The sequence below is a fragment of the Xyrauchen texanus genome, chromosome 33 (assembly GCF_025860055.1).
Source record: "Xyrauchen texanus isolate HMW12.3.18 chromosome 33, RBS_HiC_50CHRs, whole genome shotgun sequence".
Lineage (NCBI taxonomy): Eukaryota > Metazoa > Chordata > Actinopteri > Cypriniformes > Catostomidae > Xyrauchen > Xyrauchen texanus.
The window spans coordinates 11,812,086-11,832,615 of record NC_068308.1 but is presented as its reverse complement, the minus strand read 5'-3'; the positions used below and the strand labels follow the sequence as shown (position 1 = coordinate 11,832,615).

At 43.1% G+C, this 20,530-nt stretch overlaps 1 protein-coding gene across 1 annotated transcript in view; it reads left to right on the top strand.

Moving 5' to 3' along the window:
- The window catches only part of LOC127627237 (uncharacterized), a 94,772-nt gene that overhangs the window by 22,414 nt on the left and 51,828 nt on the right, over positions 1–20,530 (top strand). The window contains exons 14-25 of the mRNA XM_052103579.1: positions 1,771–1,971; positions 2,127–2,260; positions 13,615–13,763; positions 14,055–14,203; positions 15,080–15,211; positions 17,196–17,269; positions 17,704–17,845; positions 18,194–18,292; positions 18,439–18,518; positions 18,676–18,762; positions 18,885–18,963; positions 19,080–19,175. Coding sequence (XP_051959539.1) covers positions 1,771–1,971; positions 2,127–2,260; positions 13,615–13,763; positions 14,055–14,203; positions 15,080–15,211; positions 17,196–17,269; positions 17,704–17,845; positions 18,194–18,292; positions 18,439–18,518; positions 18,676–18,762; positions 18,885–18,963; positions 19,080–19,175 — 1,422 coding nt within the window. The remainder of the gene's footprint in view (positions 1–1,770; positions 1,972–2,126; positions 2,261–13,614; positions 13,764–14,054; positions 14,204–15,079; positions 15,212–17,195; positions 17,270–17,703; positions 17,846–18,193; positions 18,293–18,438; positions 18,519–18,675; positions 18,763–18,884; positions 18,964–19,079; positions 19,176–20,530) is intronic.

The window sequence follows — 20,530 nt, the reverse complement described above, 5'->3', positions numbered from 1 at the left end:
TAACGTTTATAAATGACATTCACGGATGTCATTCCATTGCTGTTGACAGCGAATCTCTTTTCTTGCCACTAAAAACAAACATTTTGGAGGGAAAAGACTAAATATAAATGGAATCAGTACATAAAATGCTTTATATCAAAGATGAATGAGAAACAAGGCGTGCTGTTTGCCAGAGCGGCTGTTTATCTGCGGCGAAAATGCAAATGCCGGTCTGTCTGGGTCCATAAAATCCCAGTGATCCCAGATACATCTTTCCACGCAGTATTTTTCTTAAAAATGTCCTTGTACGTGGGAAGAGACATATCATAGAGCACTTGAAAATTTCTAACAGCAAGAATTAGCCTTTCATCCATCTTTCCGTTACTGCAGGAGCTGAGAGAGAGAGAGAGAGAGAGAGAAGGATCACGTGAGCTCTCCCGTCGTCTCTCCTATTGGCTGTCGCTTCCGTTAGTCGCTCCAAAGTTGAACTTTTCTCAACTTTGTCGCGTCGCTGGACACGCCCACATCTAACGCCAACGGTCGCGACAGCTCGTGTCGCCGGAAGTCGCTGTGCTCGCATCGAAAATGAATGGTATTGAATCGCTGTCGCGCGCGATGTCGCTGGCAGTGTGTACGCACCTTTTAGGCCATGATATACTTCCGGAAAAGTTGTTCCTTGTTCTTCATTCAGGGGTTAAAATTAGTTCAAAACAGCTGAGCAACAGGATACAGTTTGCGAAGATTCAGACACCGGTCACACCACTTTGGGTGTCGTTTAGAAGAGCATTTAAATAGGACCCAAATGCTCAATTTGTCTTGTTTACATTCTGAATTGATGACGATGCTCTCACAAGCTATACACGGCAATAATATGCACCAACAGGGTTGGGGAGTAAAGGAATACATGTAACGGGATTACGTCTTTAAAATACAAAATATAAGTAACTGTATTCCACAATTTAAATAATTCATAATTAGAATACAGTTACATTAAAAAAGCATTTTGATTAATGAAGAGAATATTTGCATTTTATTGACATTTGTTTCATTTAATGATGTGATCCAAAGTGCATTTGAGCCGCGGTGAAACACATTCTTATGATGTGTTACATTCATACGAGCAGACAGAGAAGTCATTTTGAAGTAGGTTTGGAGCAGAAGAAATAAAAATAAATAAGCTATAATGCTATTTCTAGCCATTTTACATGCACGTGTTACCAGACAGTGTTATGATCATATTTTTGTATCTTTTTGTCCAAAAGCGACGTGGAGACTTCACGCAATGCTCCACGGCATCCACACATAACACACCACGCGCCCCACCTTATACCACATTATAGCGACCACGAGGAGGTTTCCCCATGTGACTCTACCCTCCCTAGCAACCAGGCCAATTTGGTTGCTTAGGAAGCATGACTGTAGTCCCTCAGCACACCCTGGATTCGAACTTGCGACTCCAGGGGTGGTAGTCAGCGTCAATACTCGCTGAGATACCCAGGTCCCTGTGGTCTGCAAATTCTTTGGAAATACTTGCAGTATTTTTGTTGTTTTATTAACTTTGCAATCAGTACAAAATTATACAACAGTCTAACTCATGGAACGGACTGTATTACAGTAGTATCCCTCATAACTTTGTTTTCATTTGTGTCAAATTAAATATGCCATGTACCTTTCAATTATCAATTTATGACAATTTCATTATTTAATCCTGTTAGCGTTTTCTTTCCAAAATTTGGGTAACTTATTCTCCTTTTAAAATTATTATTATTATTTTTATTTTTTTTATTGCAGCCATACTTCAGTTTTTCTATGGTGCTGGAAGGCATGGCTGGACAGAGAGGACGATTTGGCTCTTCTCTGGCCAGTCCTGCAGATCTGAATGGAGATGGTTTCAGGGATGTACTGATCGGAGCTCCCCTAGAAGAAGATGGACAGGGAAGCATATACATCTTTAATGGGCAAATTGATAGAATAATTTCTACGTATTCACAGGTCTGTCAATATTAGTCTTTTGTGATGTCCCTTCAATGGAAGATTTAACCACTTGTTAAAACACCTCTCATGTCATTGGTTATCTCTGTCCAACACTCTAAAACTCTGTCCTTCCCCCTCTGCCCATCCCTTTCTCTCTCTTTGTGTAATTTTAGAGGATTTCTGGATCATCTGTGCGTTCAGGGTTACAGTTCTTTGGACTAGCACTGAGTCAATCCTCTCTAGATCATAACGGGGACAGTCTCCCAGACATTGCTGTTGGATCAAAAGGAGCAGTTCTGCTTCTCAGGTATGCTACCTGTCACACCAATATACTGCCCGACTAAAGACAAAACATCTCGGGTTACTTAAGTGTAAACCTTGTTCCCTGACAAAAGCGGAATGATATGCTGTGCTGGAAAAGCGCTTTGGGAATAGCTTTAGGTGTGACCAGCTGTGAATATATGTGCAACATGTCAATGAAAATTGACTGGAATTTATAGCCTCTGCCGGTGTAATCATTGGATGCACCTGCAGCAGGGCTATGAATAGAGGCATCACAGGCGCGTCGTCAGGTATTTTTTCTGAAGAGCAGTCCTGGGGCATCCCAGAGCGGCAATGAAGCGCAGCATCTTGTTCCTCTTTTTTCAGGGAACAAGGGTTACACTTAAGTAACCCGAGATGTTCCCTTTTCAAAAAGCTACACTTTTGATGCTGCGCTGGAAAAGCGCTTTGGGAGCGAGAATACCCACGCAGCCGCGCTGTGGCTGTCCGGACCCCCTACGGTTGTGTAGTGTGCTCACAAGAGCGTGAGAGGTCTCAGACATGAGCTTGAGATGTCGACTCAAGGACATAAGAGCCCGGAGTGGCATGAACATCTAAACTGCAGCCCCAAGAAAAATGTAGTTTTTGAGCACCAGCAGTTCTGGTCACTGATGATGACAGAATCAATGGGAATAGAAATGCGCCAGAAGTATAAACATTGTGAATTTGGGGCAGCTGAAAATTATATGATCAGGGACAAAATAGTTTTCAGTATACCAGACACAAGGATGAAAGAGCGTCTACTTAGAGAAGCTGATTTAACTCTAGACAGAGCTATGGAGATATACAGAGCAGCTGAGGTTGCAAAAACCCAGATACAGGCCATGGGAGTACAGAATGATGCCACTGTTCATGCCATTAAGCATATAAAGAAAATAGATGCTAAACAGGGCAAACAGGGTTCCCCTTCTGTCGCTCTCTCCACGTTGTGTCAGAGAAGCGACACTAGGGGTCTCTGTTGAGCACCGATATTCACCTCTGGACTATGAAAAAAGGCCAATGAGAGTTGGCAACCAGTATTTGCATGTCCCGCCCCCTGACATACGGGTATTTAAGCGGCGCAAATACGGGAGTTCATTCAGAAAATTTCTTCGGAGCCGATGGTCGTGCATGTAGTCTGCTGCGAGTCACACACCCAGTTCCTGTTTAATCCTCTGACGCTCTGCATGCTGTTGGATCTGACGGCGCATAACAGCGGCTTTCTCATTCGTGCACGGCTGTGCATTCTTGCCCCTGGGCGCTTCGACAGCGCAGACAACTCGAAAGAGTTATTCTAAAAGAGTGAATTTCGCTCTAAAAGAGCAAAACACAGCGGCGTTGAACGTCCTTCTCAGGACGCGTCTTTTTAAAGACGATTTTCCACCTCTGTGTAGTTTCTGGATGCGTTGATTCTCCCCACCTCTGACGGCCATAAAAACTGCCTTGCATTCCTGGGTTGCGATCACACGCAGGCAGCGTTTTTCTGAATGGTCTATCTATGTTTTCAGTACGAGAACATAGCCATGACAGCATTGCGGTCGTAGGCTTTTTCTTGTAGTGAGAAAAAGCCGCTTCAGCCGCCCCCCGCGCCTCGCCTCCTTCCTACGGGATTGAGGCAGGCGCCGCGGGCGATGAAAACGATCTGGGGACAGTGACGGGCTCCGTTTCGCCGGGTGAACCCCCTCGAAACCCCCCGCCTCCCCGGCACGCTTGCTTGTTTCCGTCCGAGCTCGGGATGAGCAATCTCTCCAATGGGTTATGTTTTCAGTTTGAGAACATAACCGTGGCAGCGTTGCGATCTCTGCTTTCTCTTGTAGTGAGAAAAAGCTGCTTCAGCCGCTCGGGATTGAGGCAGGCGCCGCGGGCGATGGAGAATGATCTTGGGAGAATAACGGGACGCTTTCGCCGGGTAAATCCCCTCGAAAACCTCCCACCTCCCCGGCACGCTTGCCTGCTTCCCCCGAGCTCGGGATTAGTGCGGTCCGCTTAACAGCCTACCGTCCGGTCCCTCGAGCTCCCCAGCATTGGATGATGACATCACCGCTGCATCGGAGAGCGTAACAGCGGCGTCGGATGCGGATAATTCGCCTGGGCCGCCACCTTCGGGTCTCCGCCCAGTCTGAGCCTGACGCAAGAAGGTCCCCTATGCTTCCCCGGGCTTAATTGGTTCCGCGGGCAAGTGCGCCGCTCACAGCCGCGCCCCGGATTCCTTCCCGGACGTGCATGAAGAGCTGAAGAACTTCGTTGTACCCAAGAAAGGCGGCGGCTTACGACCGATCTTGGACCTGCGAGTTTTCAATCGGACCTTGTCCAAACTCCCGTTCAAAATGCTCACCCAGAAACAAATTCTATCTGGCGTCCGGCATCTAGATTGGTTCGCAGCGGTAGACCTGAAGGACACGTACTTCCACGTCTCAATTCGCCCTCGACATCAACCCTTCCTAAGGTTCGCGTTCGACGGCCAGGCGTATCAGTACAAAGTCCTCCCCTTCGGCCTGTCTCTGTCCCCTCGCGTCTTCACGAAAGTCGCAGAGGCAGCTCTTGCCCCGCTCCGAGAAGCCGGCATACGCATACTCAATTACCTCGATGACTGGCTCATACTGGCCCACTCCCGAGAGTTACCATGCGCACACAGAGACCAGGTGCTCAGCCACCTCAGCCGTTTGGGGCTTCAGGTCAACTGGGAAAAGAGCAAGCTCTCCCCGGTCCAGAGCATCTCTTTTCTCGGTCTGGAGTTAGACTCAGTCCCAATGACAGCACGTCTCTCCAACGAGCGTGCTCAGTCAGTGCTGAAATGCCTCGCTTCCTTCAAGCCAGGCGCCGTGGTCCCGCTAAAACGTTTCCAACAGCTCCTGGGGCATATGGCATCCTCCGTGGCGGCCGCGCCGCTGGGGTTGATGCATATGAGACCACTTCAGCACTGGCTCCGGACTCGAGTCCCGAGACGAGCATGGCGCCACGGCACGCAAAACGTAAAAGTTACCTCTGCCTGCCGCCAAACCTTCAAACCCTGGACAGACCTCTACTTTCTAAGGGCAGGAGTACCCTTGCAGCAGGTGTCCCGATGTGTTCTGGTCACAACCGACGCCTCCAAACTGGGTTGGGGCGCCGTGTGCAACGGGCACGCAGCCGCAGGCCGGTGGAACCGAGGCCCGCTGCGCTGGTACATCAACTGCCTAGAGCTGCTGACTGTTTTTCTGGCCCTGCATAAGTTTCTTTCGTTAATTCGGAACAAACACATTCTAGTCAGGACAGACAGCACCACGGTCGTAGCCTACATAAACCGCCAAGGCGGAGTACGCTCCCTCCACATGTCACAGCTCGCCCGTCGTCTCCTCCTTTGGAGTCAGCAGCGACTGGAGTCACTGCGCGCAACTCACATCCCCGGCAACCTCAATGTGATAGCGGACGCGCTGTCAAGACAAAGCTTGCCTGGCGGAGAGTGGAGGCTCCACCCCCAGTCGGTCCAGCTGATTTGGGACCGGTTCGGCAAGGCTCAGGTAGACCTGTTTGCCTCCCAAGAAACCTCCCACTGCCCGATCTGGTATGCCCGGACAGAGGCTCCCCTCGGGGCAGACGCGTTGGCACACAGCTGGCCGGCTGGGCTGCGCAAGTACGCATTTCCCCCAGTGAGCCTTCTTGCACAGGTGCTATGCAAGGACTTGTTTTTCGGACCTCACGCTCCTCACGACAGCCCCTCCCTGGCGAATTCCCCTGAGGAAGGACCTTCTTTCTCAGGGACGGTGCACGCTCTGGCACCCGCACCCAGACCTCTGGAACCTCCACGTCTGGCCCTTGGACGGGATGCGGAAGATCTAGCCGGCCTACCACCGACCGTCATAGATACAATCAATCAAGCCAGAGCCCCCTCTACCAGGCATCCCTATGCTCTAAAGTGGCGTCTGTTCGCGGACTGGTGTTCTTCCCGAGCCGAAGACCCGCAGAAGTGCGCAGTTAGGTCAGTGCTCGTGTTTCTTCAGGAGAGGCTGGAGAGGAGGCTGTCCCCTCCACCCTCAAGGTGTATGTCGCCGCTATCGCGGCCCACCACTGACACGGTAGACGGCAAGTCTCTTGGTAAGCACGACTTAATCGTCAGGTTCCTAAAAGGTGCCCGGAGGATAACTCCCTCCCGGCCTAACCTGTTCCCCTCCTGGGATCTCTCGGTCGTCCTTACGGGACTCCAGAGACCCCCCTTCGAGCCACTTGACTCAGCTGGACTCAGGGCCCTCTCTCTCAAGACTGCCCTGCTGATCGCACTCGCTTCCATCAAGAGGGTCGGGGACCTGCATGCGTTCTCTGTTAGCGACGCTTGCCTGGAGTTCGGTTCGGCAGATACTTTCGTGATCCTAAGACCGCGACCGGGCTATGCGCCCAAGGTTCCTACCACACCCTTCAGGGATCAGGTGGTGAACCTGCAAGCGCTGCCCCGGGAGGAGGCAGACCCAGCCCTTTCACTGCTGTGTCCAGTACGTGCTTTACGTATTTATCTGGACCGCACACAGAGCACCAGACGCTCTGAGCAGCTCTTCGTCTGCTTTAGGGGACAGCAGAAAGGGAACGCTGTCTCCAAGCAGAGACTCGCCCACTGGGTTGTCGACGCCATTTCCCTGGCTTATCACACCCAGGCCGTGCCCCCCCCCTTGCGGGTTCCACCAGGAGTGTCGCGTCCTCATGGGCACTGGCTAGGGGCACTGCCCTAGCAGACATTTGTAGAGCAGCGGGCTGGGCAACACCTAACACTTTTGCGAGATTCTACAATCTCCGAGTTGAGTCAGTATCGTCCTGTGTTTTCTCAGGTACCGAGCCCGTAGAACTCGGTAGCATGCCCACGATCTGACCGGGTGAATCGCTTGCACCTAGCGCCCTTCCCCCTAACCAGGGGAAACAGTGCGCCTTCATTCCCAGGAGATCTCAGGTTTGGGACACTGGTTGAATCCTCCCTAGCCCTCGTGGGTCGCAGTTCAGCGGAGGAACTCGCCGACCCAAGCCACTGCGGGTACCGCAAGCTACCCTGTACTGGTATAGGTGCTCCACAGGTAAGGCCTCCTTCGGACTCCCCCTGTGTGTAACACCACGGTTCTGTCCCCTCTGGCGAGCGGACTCCCGTGTTTCCCTTAGGCAGTCATGGCTGCCTCGGTTGCCGTGCTGTATGTTCCCCCCTCTATGAGGCTGGATCCACCACCGCACCAACTTTTCCACATTGGCCCTAAGCAGGCCTCTGATGGTTTTGCCACTTAAACTTGCCTCCCCTCTCGGGTAGGCGTGGCCTCCGCAGGGTCTTCTCCACCCTGAATAAGGGCTAAGACCCCCTTCCCTCAATGCGTGTAAGGGCCCCGGCCTTAGTTGCTCTATGCGAGAAACATAGAGAGAAAAGAGGCCCGGCCAGGCTTGGCCTGTTCCCAGGTTGGCGGCCAGCACCTTGTTCCCCCCTCCAGGGTAACGATAAGGAATCCTGATGGCTTAAATGGGGCATTGGTGAAGGGTACGTGCAGCCTGATACAGTTGGTCATCCTGCACGTAAGAATACCTGCTCGCTCCTGTATCAGCAGTTCACGTACACGGCTCAGCGCATGGCACTTTTATAAGTGGACCCCTAGTGTCGCTTCTCTGACACAACGTGGAGAGAGCGACAGAAGGGGAACGTCTAGGTTACGTATGTAACCCCCGTTCCCCGATGGAGGGAACGAGACGTTGTGTCTCCCCTGCCACGTCGCTGAGCCGAGCCACTGTTGTGGCCGGACCATTTCCGGCTCCTCAGAAAAATCCTGAATGAACTCCCGTATTTGCGCCGCTTAAATACCCGTATGTCCGGGGGCGGGACATGCAAATACTGGTTGCCAACTCTCATTGGCCTTTTTTCATAGTCCAGAGGTGAATATCGGCACTCAAGAGAGACCCCTAGTGTCGCTTCTCTGACACAATGTCTCGTTCCCTCCATCGGGGAACGGGGGTTACATACGTAACCTAGACGTTTTACGGTGGCGGGGACCACGCCGTTGAAACACGGAGGGCGGCGAGTAAATTTTATTCTGTAGCCATTTTCTACTGTTCTTAGGACCCACATAGAAATACCTGGCAGATTACCAAAGCTCTAGCTACTAGAATAGAAACAGTTATTCCGATGTTAATTCACTATGATCAAACAGGTTTTATTAAAAACAGGAATGCTTCAGATAATGTCCGTAGATTATTCAACTTAATTAGTCTTGACCAACAAAAACAAACCAGAACTATAATTGCATCATTAGACACTGAAAAAGCATTTGATAAAGTAAATTGGATGTTTCTAGTCAGCACCCTACATAGATTTGGTTTAGGAGAGTCACTCATCCACTTTATAAAAATATTATATGCATCACCCAGGGCCACAATAACCACAAATGGGGTCACATCACAAAATTTCACACTACACTGGGGGACCAGACAAGGATGCCCACTCTCTCCTGCTTTGTTTGCAATTTTTATAGAACCACTTGCTGCAGCAATACAACAAAATAATAAAATCAAAGGAATACAAGATAGCAATACACAACATCAAATTTGTCTTTATGCAGATGACTTATTACTGTGTTTACAGGACCCCCACAGTTCACTACAGGAAACCTTCAAAATGATTAACATGTTCTCCAAAATTTCAGATTACACAATAAACTGGAATAAATCGACCCTTTCTGAAGATGCATGGGACGCTATAGCTCATAACTCTCCACTCCCACTCCGCACTGGAAACATTACATGTTTAGGTATCAACATTTCCCCCAGGCTGTCAGAGTTGTTTAACCTCAATTATACCCCTCTTCTAAAAAGGATAGAAGATGATTTTAAACGATGGACTAATCTTCCACTCTCACTCATTGGTTGCATTGCTACAGTTAAAATGAAAACTTTACCACAAACTAACTATCTGTTCTCAATGCTTCCAACAACACCTACAGATAAATGGTTTAAATCACTGGACTCATTAACCTCTCAATTTTACTGGAAAAATAAGACACCTAAAATATCTCTAGCAAAACTACAAAAGACAAAATCACAAGGTGGCCTAGATGCGCTAAACTTTCAAAATTTATTTTTAGCAAACCAGCTCCAATATTTAGTGAAATGGATTCATAAAAACAATTTTAATAACTAATGGATAGAATTAGAAGACCTTGCCTTCCTACCAATCTCAGTAAAAAAATTAACTACTTTAAAAATATTACAATCGCTTCAACTCTGACAGCCTGGGGGAAAGTAAACTAATAAATCACCACTAACTCCATGTAGATACACCCCAATCTGGCACAATCCTGATTTTCAACTATACAATATTCCTGTCCACTTCCCATCATGGCAGCACAAAGGAATCACTCACCTCCATCATTTATTCCGAAACAACCAATTCATATAATTGAACACACTAGTACAGAAATACAGTCTAGGGAGGGGACAGTTTCTGCAGTATCAACAAATAAAATCCATAATTAAATCAAAGATTAATATAACCAATAACCCATTACACCCTTCTCAGTTAATGGAAGAAATAATGAAAATCACTAATTTAAAAAAATGTATCTCCAAACTCTATAAACTAATATCACATACTGATGTAACTATAACACTACCAATAATCAAATGGGAAAATGATTTAGCGCTCTCCTCCAACCCCTAACTCTGGAAAGAAATTTGTAACAACACTTTCTCTATGACTAACAATACAAATTTACAACTCATACGATACAAGATTATTCATAGGACCCACATCACCCAAAAAAGAAAGTTTAAAATGGGTTTAAGTGACACAGACACCTGCTCACAATGCACTTTGGGTAGCACTGACGATTATTTACATGCCACCTGGACTTGTCAACCAGTTTATTCCTATTGGATAGCAGTGACTGATAAACGTTCCACTATTATGGGCTGTAGAATCCCTCCATCGCCATCACTCTGTTTACTCGGTAACACCATAGAAGTCGATAATCTTCCAACCAAATATAAAAACCCATTCCTCATCTCTCTAACTATTGCCAAGAAAATAATTCTGTTAAACTGGAAATCAAAAAAATCTATACATATCAATCATTGGACCAATCTTCTTACAGAATACATCACATTAGAAAAAATAACATTCACCCACAAGAAGAATATACTTACATTTATTGACATCTGGAGCCCATTTTTTATTTATTTGAATCTATATCAAACACCTGGAACCAGACCCACACACTCTCCCAATCATATATTTACAGACCAATAAAAAAAAAGAAAGAAGGGGAAAGGATAAAAATATTTAAGAAATATTTATATATTTGTGGTTTTATCCGTGTATATATACAGATGTGAGCAGTGTATGGTATCTGCATGTATATGCATATATATATATATGTGTGTGTGTGTGTGTGTGTGTGTGTGTGTGTGTGTGTGATATTATATATTGTTCATATTATTATTTATAGCACTATCATCATTAATATCATCTCTATTATTACCACTATGATTGTTAATACTATTTCATTACTTTCAATATTATTATAACTATAGTCAGCATTATCATCAATGTCATTGTATAAAGATATTTCCATAATTTTGTCAATAATTTAGTTGATTTAATACACATTTTCTAATTACTATGACAGTATTATCATATCATAATTATATTTATAACCTATTAATATATAACAATAATGTTTATTTCCTATTTTTGTTACAAACACATATCTATAAAACTACAGAATTTTTTTTCTTTTCTTTTTTTTTTCTCACACCTACACTTCACATAATATCATGCAATATCTGTTTTGTTTGTTTTTGGTTTATTGGTTTGTTTATCTCATATTTATTTTGTTAAAAGTATTTTCATACTTTGCTCTAATAAATGGACAGGGAAAAAAATAGGTTTATATGCTATAATATATTTCATTTATTTTCTTTGCATGTTAATTATGCATGTAATTGGTATAGTTAATGCTATTATTGTTATTGTTGATGGGGTAGTATTGGTGGTAGTACTGATAGTTATGTTAGTATAGAACAATCAATCATCCCTCCCACCTGTCTCCCTTATAAAACCCAATTCCAAAAACATTCTATTTATACACTCATAACTTATATACTATATTAGCTGTCTGGGTCTGGGGGCTGCTCTAGTACTGTCGGAAGGTGTGTTTAGCACATCTTGTCGGCATAGGCATTGTCTGAGCGAATTTTTTTTTGCCTGGCCCCTCCCTTTGCCGCATCTGCCGGCGGTCCTTTCTCTTATTTTAACTTGACTGTGTCGGAGTGCTATCTGGGTTGGATGTGGTGTCTCTGGCTGTGGAGACAACTGGTGCACACCACAATTCCAGCAAAAGATTGAAAACCAAAATGCAAACCAAACAATGATTTCTGGTCATCTGCCGGGTCACAACCAGACCAGGTGAGCTTGATTTGGAGGTGCCTGTCGTGGTGCCCCAGTATCCTTTGTGGAGGAAGACACAGCGGCGCACAGAAGCTTAACCGCTGGTATGGGATTGCCGGCGGCAGGGGAGGGGGGGCCGTGGGGATTATAGTTGGGGTTGGTGTCTGTGTCGGGCGGGTCTGTTGGATGCGCTCGCTGGCAGTGGTGGAGCGGCTCCCAGACCTAGAGAGTTTTGTATATCGGCAATCATTTTATTGACTAGTCTAAAATTTCATAAAGCTGAGATTATATTATTATTATCACTACTACTACTGCTATTATTGTTTTTATTATTATTATTATTATTACTGCTACCACTACTACTACTATTATTGTTATTATTATTACTAGTATTATACTACTACTAATACAACTATTAATATTATTATTATAACTGATTGTTCCATATCAAAGTTTAAATCTATCTTTCTCTTTCTCTATCTCACCAACATCACCAGAATTTTTTTTTATTAATAATAACGAATACTATTATATGACATTAAATTAACCTAGACCTTAAACTTATCAAAACACATTTAGACACTACTATATCTATACAGCTATAATTAAGTTTTTTTTCTTTTTTGTGTGTTTTGTTATGTGTATATATATATGTATGTATTTCACTGGTCCCTTACTTGTATAAGCTGTTATGTCTTGTTAATTTGTGTTTTGTTCAATAAAAAAAACTAAAAAAATACCTGGCAGAAGTTTCCACGCTGCCAGGTTCTCTGAGATGGGTATTAATTTCGACACTTCCTGTTGAGGGGATGTCGAGTGTTCCGCGTCCTGGACTAAGGCAGGAAGCAACGGTACACCCAACTTTTCATTGGAAGCCTCTAACTCCTAAAACACCAGAGGCGGCGGGAATGGAGAGGTTTTGTGGAGGTTCCGGGAGGGCCGAAGTGGATGATACACGCACCCTGTCCAGAGGGGGGCTAGGCCCACAAGGCTGGGCGCAAAACCGTCAGGGTTTTTTCCTTTTAGAAATAACTGCCCTGAGGTCTGGCTTTGGGGGCTGCTGAGAGCAACGAACCGGACCCCAGTCTTTATGAGGGGGAGCACGATTTGCCACACTTTGAGCCTCCCATCTAGAAGGACCGGGGTGGGGCTGGGTGGCCGACGGCCCCTCCCCCTGAGTGTGGCGAGGAAGGAATTGCCTGAAGGCTTCCTCATGACTCTTTGCCTCATGGAACCGAAAAAGTGGCCGCTGGCTCTTGAAAGTAAGCGAGACAAGTGTGAAGCATTTTGACTGTAAACAGATCGCAATGCCTGCACCCGCTCTGCCGCAACGCAAGAGCAGCATGCTCTTCCCCCCAAACACACAAAACAACACTGGTGTGTGTCAGTTTCTGCCATAGAACGTAAACATTAGAACACACTGCTTGTTTGTTTATCAGTCATTCTTTTTCTTCTTTTTTAAAGAAAAGAGAAAGAGAAAGGTTTATGTGCACTGCCTAACAAATTCTAACTCCTAACAGAGGAAAGTTCTGACAGGCTCGTGAAACACACATACACAGAGTGATCTGAAGAAAAAAGATCTGACTCATTTATTTATAGCCCTGCTGCAGGTGCATCCAGTGATTACACCGGCAGAGGCTATAAATTACGGTCAATTTTCATTGACGTGTTGCACACATATTTACAGCTGGTCACACCTAAAGCTGTTCCCAAAGCGTTTTTCCAGCGCAGCATCAGAAGTGTAGCTTTTTGAAAAGGGAACACAGAATCTACACCAACACTGAAACTGTGATAAATCGCTTTAAAGTTTGTTTATTTTTTATATTGATTGTGTGTCACAAGTGGCACAGCCATTGCACACATCACCTTTACAAAATATAATTTTTAAACTTATAATCAGTGACTACTTCTAATCAATGACAACAAAGCACTCCTTATGTATTGGAACTTTAAATAAGTGTATTTTTATATACAACAACCAGGTCTAGACCCATTGTGTCCTTGGATGTGAAAGTAACCTACAGTCCATCCAAAATCCCAACCAAACTGAGTGAAATAAACTGCACCAGGCCATTGGAAAACACCCTGACAGTGTGCTTCAATATGAGTGGATACAAACATGATATAACAGGTTTTCCCAAATTTCTGTGAATGAAATATAAAGTAATGGACTGCATGCTTTAATTGCTTCACTGTGCATAGGCAAACAAGGCCGGCGTCATAGGCGCCAACAACCTGGGGGAGGGTGGGTTTGGTTGGAGCGCCAATAGACAAGCCTCCAGTGATGGAATAGTAATAGCAAGTGCCAACACCCATCCCCCACCCCCCCAACAGTAACAGACCTTTAAAAAAATAAAAAAAATAAACAACTTTTGATACAATGTTATACAACTTTATATATTCATAGACATTTCTTTTCTAGATTTGGCTGCCAATATTAGCTATATGTTAAAGCTGGATGCCAAGCGATATAACCATCGAGCATACTTCTTTGACAAAAATCATGTCATAAATGGTGTTGTAAAGATTACATTGGAAGAGGTATGCCAAGACCATTCTTTTCTCATAGAGGTAAGTGACATATTGCCTCATTTTGAGACAGCAAACAATCAAACATTTCTCTTCCAGCCATTTGAAATTTATGTGCGTTAAGAATGAAATGGAACCAGGGAATTTCTAGAGACCAAAATAGATGCACCAGAGACTTTAGAAAATGTTTGTTGACCCTTCTTTTGTCATTGGTCTGATTGATAAGTGTATCTCTAGAGCTACAGTACAATTGAGGCCTTTCCATTCTACTGCAAAAACATAGCAGAAAACATTTTGGAATAACAATAATTCAGACTTGCACATGACATAACCTTGACACAACCTTTTATATATATATATATATATATATATATATATATATATATATATAAAAGGTTGTATTGACTGCCAAATGTGCTTATTAGTAATTTCAAATTTTGACTTTGTATTGTATTTTTTATTAAATTTTTTTGTGAAAGATTGCTATCCCTTCAGACACTAATCATTGAAATGTGAAAACAAAAACTCTTTCCATGTCATATGATTCACTTTGAGCAATGGTCATAAGATAAGCCAGTGCACTTGACTACTTGACCAAAAGGGTGCTGTCTGAAAGTCTCTATGAAATGGCTTGATAAAAGTCAACTTGCCAATAGCCTTTAGTTTGTCTCATGAACACTAATTTACTACTTAATATTGTTTGTCTGGCAGTATTAGGGGGAGGGACATTCTTGTTTTAGAGCTTTTTTTGTGGACCAAATTAATGCAGTATATGCCAATGTGCTTTACACCAATATTTGTTTTTGTTACTCTATACCCAAAAGTGTACTTTTTAAAATCATCTGCTAAAAGTGAATTGAGAAACAATGCTTGGCTACAAAAAAAAGGAAGTTGATCACCTTGTTTTGATCTGTGCAGGCTTGTCCAGGGGATTTTCTGAGCCCGTTGCTTAATGAATTAACATTCAATTTTGAGGGTCTGCCCTCCCAAAGTCTGGGGAACTTGCCGCCTGTTCTCTTACCTTGGATAAAGAACACTACCATCCACAATGTGAGAGATGTATATAATAAGAGACAATAACTCTTACATTTAACAATGACTCTTATGGTTGTATACAAAGTTGTTTTTCTGTGCTATCCTTTAGATTTTATTGTGGCACCCCAAGGCAAAGAGAGGAATGAGTTGCAACAAAAGACCAGAGTCAGAGGGAGTAGTTTTACCAAAAAAAAAAACACATTAAAAAAAGTATTTTAGACCAAAACATGGGAGTGGGAAAAAGGCAGGGGTGTGAAATTTAAACTGAAGTTCCGCTTCTGTCATTCACTCGAAGCTGTGTCAATGTAGTGACACTAGGGGTCTCTCTAAGGGTTACCCCTTATCTTTGAGAAAAGGCCAAAGAGAATTGGCAAACAGAATTTGCATTTCCCTCCCTCGGACATAAGGAGTGAACCGTGCATCTGTTCAGACAGATTTGTTCTTCGGAGCAGAGCGGTTGTGTTTCAGCGAGCTGAGTAAAACCCACTGCTGTTCCACTCAACTCTAAAGAGCATACACAGCAAGTACTGTGCGAGGTCGAGGAACAATTCATTCTCGTGGCCCCCACTGGCCCACTATAACTTGACTTTCGGATATCACGCTCCTTGCGACAGCACCTCCCTGGCAAATTCCCCTGAGGAAGGACCTTCTTTCTCAGGTACAGGTACTCGCCCAGACCTTTGGAACCTTCACGTCTGGCCCCTGGATGGGATGCGGAAGATCTAAACGGTCTACCACCAGCCATCGTAGACATGATCACTCAAGCCAGAGATCCCTCTACCAGGCAGATTTATGCTCTGAAGTGGCGCTTATTCTTAAATTGGTGTTCTTCCCGATCTGAAAACCCACAGAGCTTTGCAGTCGGGTCAGTGCCCTCATTCCTGCAGGAGAGGCTGGAGGGGCAGCTGTCCCCCTCTACCTTGAAGGTTTATGTAGCTGCCATAGCGGCTCACCACAATGCAGTGGATGGTAAGTCGTTAGGGAAGCACGACTTGATCATCAGGTTCCTTAGAGGCACCCGGTGGCTGAACCCTCCTAAGCCATGCTTGTTCCCCTCATGGGATCTCTTCGTTGTCCTCTCGGGCCTTAGGGGAGCCCCATTTGAGCCGCTGGAACTAAAGGCCCTCTCCTTAAAGAAGGCCCTCCTGATCACGCTCACTTCCATCAAGAGGGTTGGGGACCTGCAAGCGCTCTCTGTCAGCGACACTTGCCTGGAGTTCGATCCGGCAGAATCTCACATCATCCTGAGACCCCGACCGGGCTATGTGCCCAAGGTTCCTACTACCCCATTCAGGGATCAGGTAGTGAACCTGCAATGCTGCCCCGGGAGGAGGCAGACCCAGCCTTAGCATTTCTGCGTCCAGTGCATGCTTTGCACACCTATTTGGATTGCACGCAGAGCTTTAGACTCTCTGAGCATCTAGTTGTCCGCTTTGATGGACAGCAGAAAGGGAACGCTGTCTCCAAATAGAGGTTTCTCAAAGATAAGAGGTAACCAAGGCTCTCAAGTGAGTCACTACATCGACATTACGACAGAAACCGAGACGTTTTTCCTGAACCAGGATATCCACAGAGTTTTAGATCCTCAGTGACTGACCAGCATCTGGGCCGTCTTCTTCTTCTTCTTCTTCTTCTTCTTCTTCTTCTTCTTCTTCTTCTTCTTCTGCTTCTTCGGTAGTTGGCAAGCCAGCAATTGGTACATCTTCTCTGGAGTAATGTTGGGTGCAAGCTTTTATGGGGATCTCAATTAGCTCATCATTGGCTTCAGCTGTGGGTGATGACACATTTGGAGGGTGAGCATGTGGAAGTACTATTGGTTAACAATTTCTCCTAGGTGGGACCTTCTCTCTTGGCTATGGGCTACTCCTCCCAGCACTGGGATGCCACATTATAAGATATGCTAGTATATATAGTAGTTGACCTACTGTGAAAGCATTTGTATGACACATATTTATATGAGAACAACTACATATCTTTAAAATATGACCTCATATTGCAGTTAGATTATGAGATAAACTGTGGCTCAGACAACCTTTGTGTTGACAACCTCAAAGTGGACTTCAACTTTAGTGGGTAAGTTAATGTTTACTGACAATTATAAAGTTGACCAATTCTAACTATTTCTAGTAGTACATGCATCAATGCCTTAAAGGAATAGTTCACCAAAAATGATCATTCTCTCATCATTTACTCACCTTCATACCACTCTAGTCCAATTAGAACGGATGTCAAGATTTATAGTGAATTACCTTTTTGGAGCTTTAAAGTTTTGGACAAAATTTTCTTACATTATATACACAATAACACATCATGCATCCTTCAAAATATCTTCATTTGTTTTCTGAAAAAAGAAAGAAATTCATATGAATCTGAGCCGGCATAAATTTGAGTAAATGTTTAGAGATTTATCATAGATAAAATATCCAACAAGGGAGATAAAAAAAAAAAAGAAGAAGAAAAAAATGGAAATTTCTGTGTTATGCTAATGGGATTTTTTTATTATTCAGAACTACAATTATAAAGATTGGGATCATGCTGGACATTACTGTGACAGTTGTTGTAGAGAACAGAGGAGAGAACTCATACAACAATGACTTCACCCTCAAATACCCCTTTGGACTTTCCTACGGGAGAGTTTTCTCTACAGTGGTAAGACCAGGATGGCATAGGATCATGGCATGTGGATTTAAAGGGTATGAAAAGTGTAACAAATGGAAATATATGGGAATATAAAACATCCACTTGACCAATAGTGTTGTAAAGATAGAGGAGAGAGTACTAGATAGGTAAGTCCATTTTCTGAAGAAAATGGTAATTGCTCATGCAAAAGAGATGTTTGGGGGGGGTTGCTGGGGCTTTCCTAGGTGGTTGCTAGGGTGTTCTGGGTGGTTTCTTACAAGCCCAAATAAAAAGAGCCCACCCCCCAAGTCTCTATGATATTCTGGTCTCCTTTAAGCTAAAAAAAAAAAAAAAGCATAATCTTTTCTATTTGAGCAGGGCAGATTGAATTGTCAGTCTTCAGATGGTATGCAAGGAGTTTCACCAGGGGAAACAAATTGTCAGGTTAATAGCCCCCTATTTCCAGGAAGCACTTTTGTAAGTAAAAATGTGTTGAACAGACACACACAGATATCTCACACATACACTTAAACACACAAACACTCTCAAAATTGTAATTATTTTAAAGCATCCATTTTGTATTTGTGTTGTTTACAATTTTTCTTCACACCTTATTCTTCTAGGCTATGTTCGAGATTAATTATAGTATTAATGAAAAAAGTAATTTTGACCAAATGGTAACTTTTAGTGCATCTGTTAAAAGGTATGGTGTTAGATTTTTACTAATAATAGCCATTACAATTGTTCTATAGAATGTTGAATTACTGTAATGAGAATATAAATGAGCAAAATGTGTCAAATTTATTAGAAATAAATATGATTTATACTAGCACTAACCAACTTTCTTTATAATTTTGCAGTGGCAATACACATCACTCTGAAAACAGTGAATTATTGAAAGTGAAAAATATCAGTGTAAAACATGCTATCTACATTACCTTGTTGAGGTCAGTGCTTCTCTTCTCTGTAGTATGATTAAAAGTTTGGATTTCTGACCATTTAATATTTAGCTTTTCTTCTATTTATATTTGAAACCTTGTCTGTTCTATATTGGCTGTCATTCCTGCAGGCACACAGATACCAGCATATACATCAATTTAACTAGAGGGAAGAACAATCTTGAAAAACCAGTAAAACATATATTAGAGGTGAAGAAATTTATTTTGACATAGTACTCTGTGTCCTTTCTTTTTGTGTCTATACTGAAATAATATCAGTTGTCAGTATCAATAAATCTTCCATACATTCTGTTTTCCACCCTAAGGTGAAAAACGAGTTTAGAGAACTGAATTTAACAGTTTACATTAGAGTGCCTATAAAATTGGGAGCTGAAAACATCTGGACTGATAGAAACTTGCAGGTAAATTAGAAATCAAGGAAAATTAACATTTTACTATTGATACTATTAGTATTGAGAACAAATGGAATCTCACAGCATATCACAGGCAATCAAATTGTCCTTAATCTGATGGATTAAAAGAGCTTGATATACACCAGAAGAACTATGAAATTGAAATAAAGTAATATCAACATCAAAACTTGTGATTCTTGTGAAGGATTGAATTTTGATTTTGTTTTTGGCATATATATATATATATATATATATATATATATATATATATATATATGTACAGCAAAAGTTTGGAATAATGTACAGATCCTTGGCATTCTAGCTGTTAGTTTGTCCAGATACTCAGGTGACATTTCACCCCACACTTCCTGTAGCACTTGCCAAAGATGTCTGTCTTGTTAGGCACTTCTCACGCACCTTACAGTCTAGCAGATCCCACAAAAGTTCAATGGGTTTAAGATCCATAACACTCTTTTCCAATTATCTTTTGTCCAATGTCTGTGTTTCTTTGCCCACTCTAACCTTTTCTTTTTGCTTTTCTGTTTCAAAAGTGTTTTTTTATTTGCAATTCTTCCCATAAGGCCTGCACCCCTGAGTCTACTGTTGTACATGTGTTGAGCGGGTAGAATTCAATGAAGCTGTCAGTTGAGGACATGTGAGGCGTCTATTTCTCAAACTAGAGACTCTGACTTATCATCTTGTTTAGTTGTACAGCTGGCCTTCCATATCTCTTTCTATCCTTATTAAAGCCTGTTGTCCTTTGTCTTTGAAGACTGTAGTGTACACCTTTGTAAGAAATCTTCAGTTTTTTGGCAGTTTCAAGGACTATATAGCCTACATTCCTCAAAACAATAATTGACTGATGAGTTTCTAGAGAAAGCTTTCTTTTTTACATGCCAATCTAATGCATACTGTGGAAACCCAAACCCAAATACAAACACAAAGATAATGTTAAGCTTCATTTAATGAACCAAATAGCTTTCAACTGTGTTTGATATAATGACAAGTCATTTTCTATTACCAAATTAGCAATTTAGCATGATTACTCAAGGATAAGGCGTTGGAGTGATGGCTGCTGGAAATGAGGCCTGTCCAGATTTGATCAAAAATTACTTTTTTCAAATAGTGATGGTGCTGTTTTCATTAATGTCCTGATTATACTTTGTGATCAGTTGAATGCAACTTTGGTGAGTTAAAGTACAAATTTCCTTCCGAAACAGCGAACATTTTACATTATTCCAAACTTTTGGCCACCAGTGTATATACAAATAAGGTCAAATAATTTTATAATAATAAAACATTAAAAATATGACTCTAATATTGTGTTTCCTGGTTCGATGTGTTTGAGATCCCCCATTACAGTT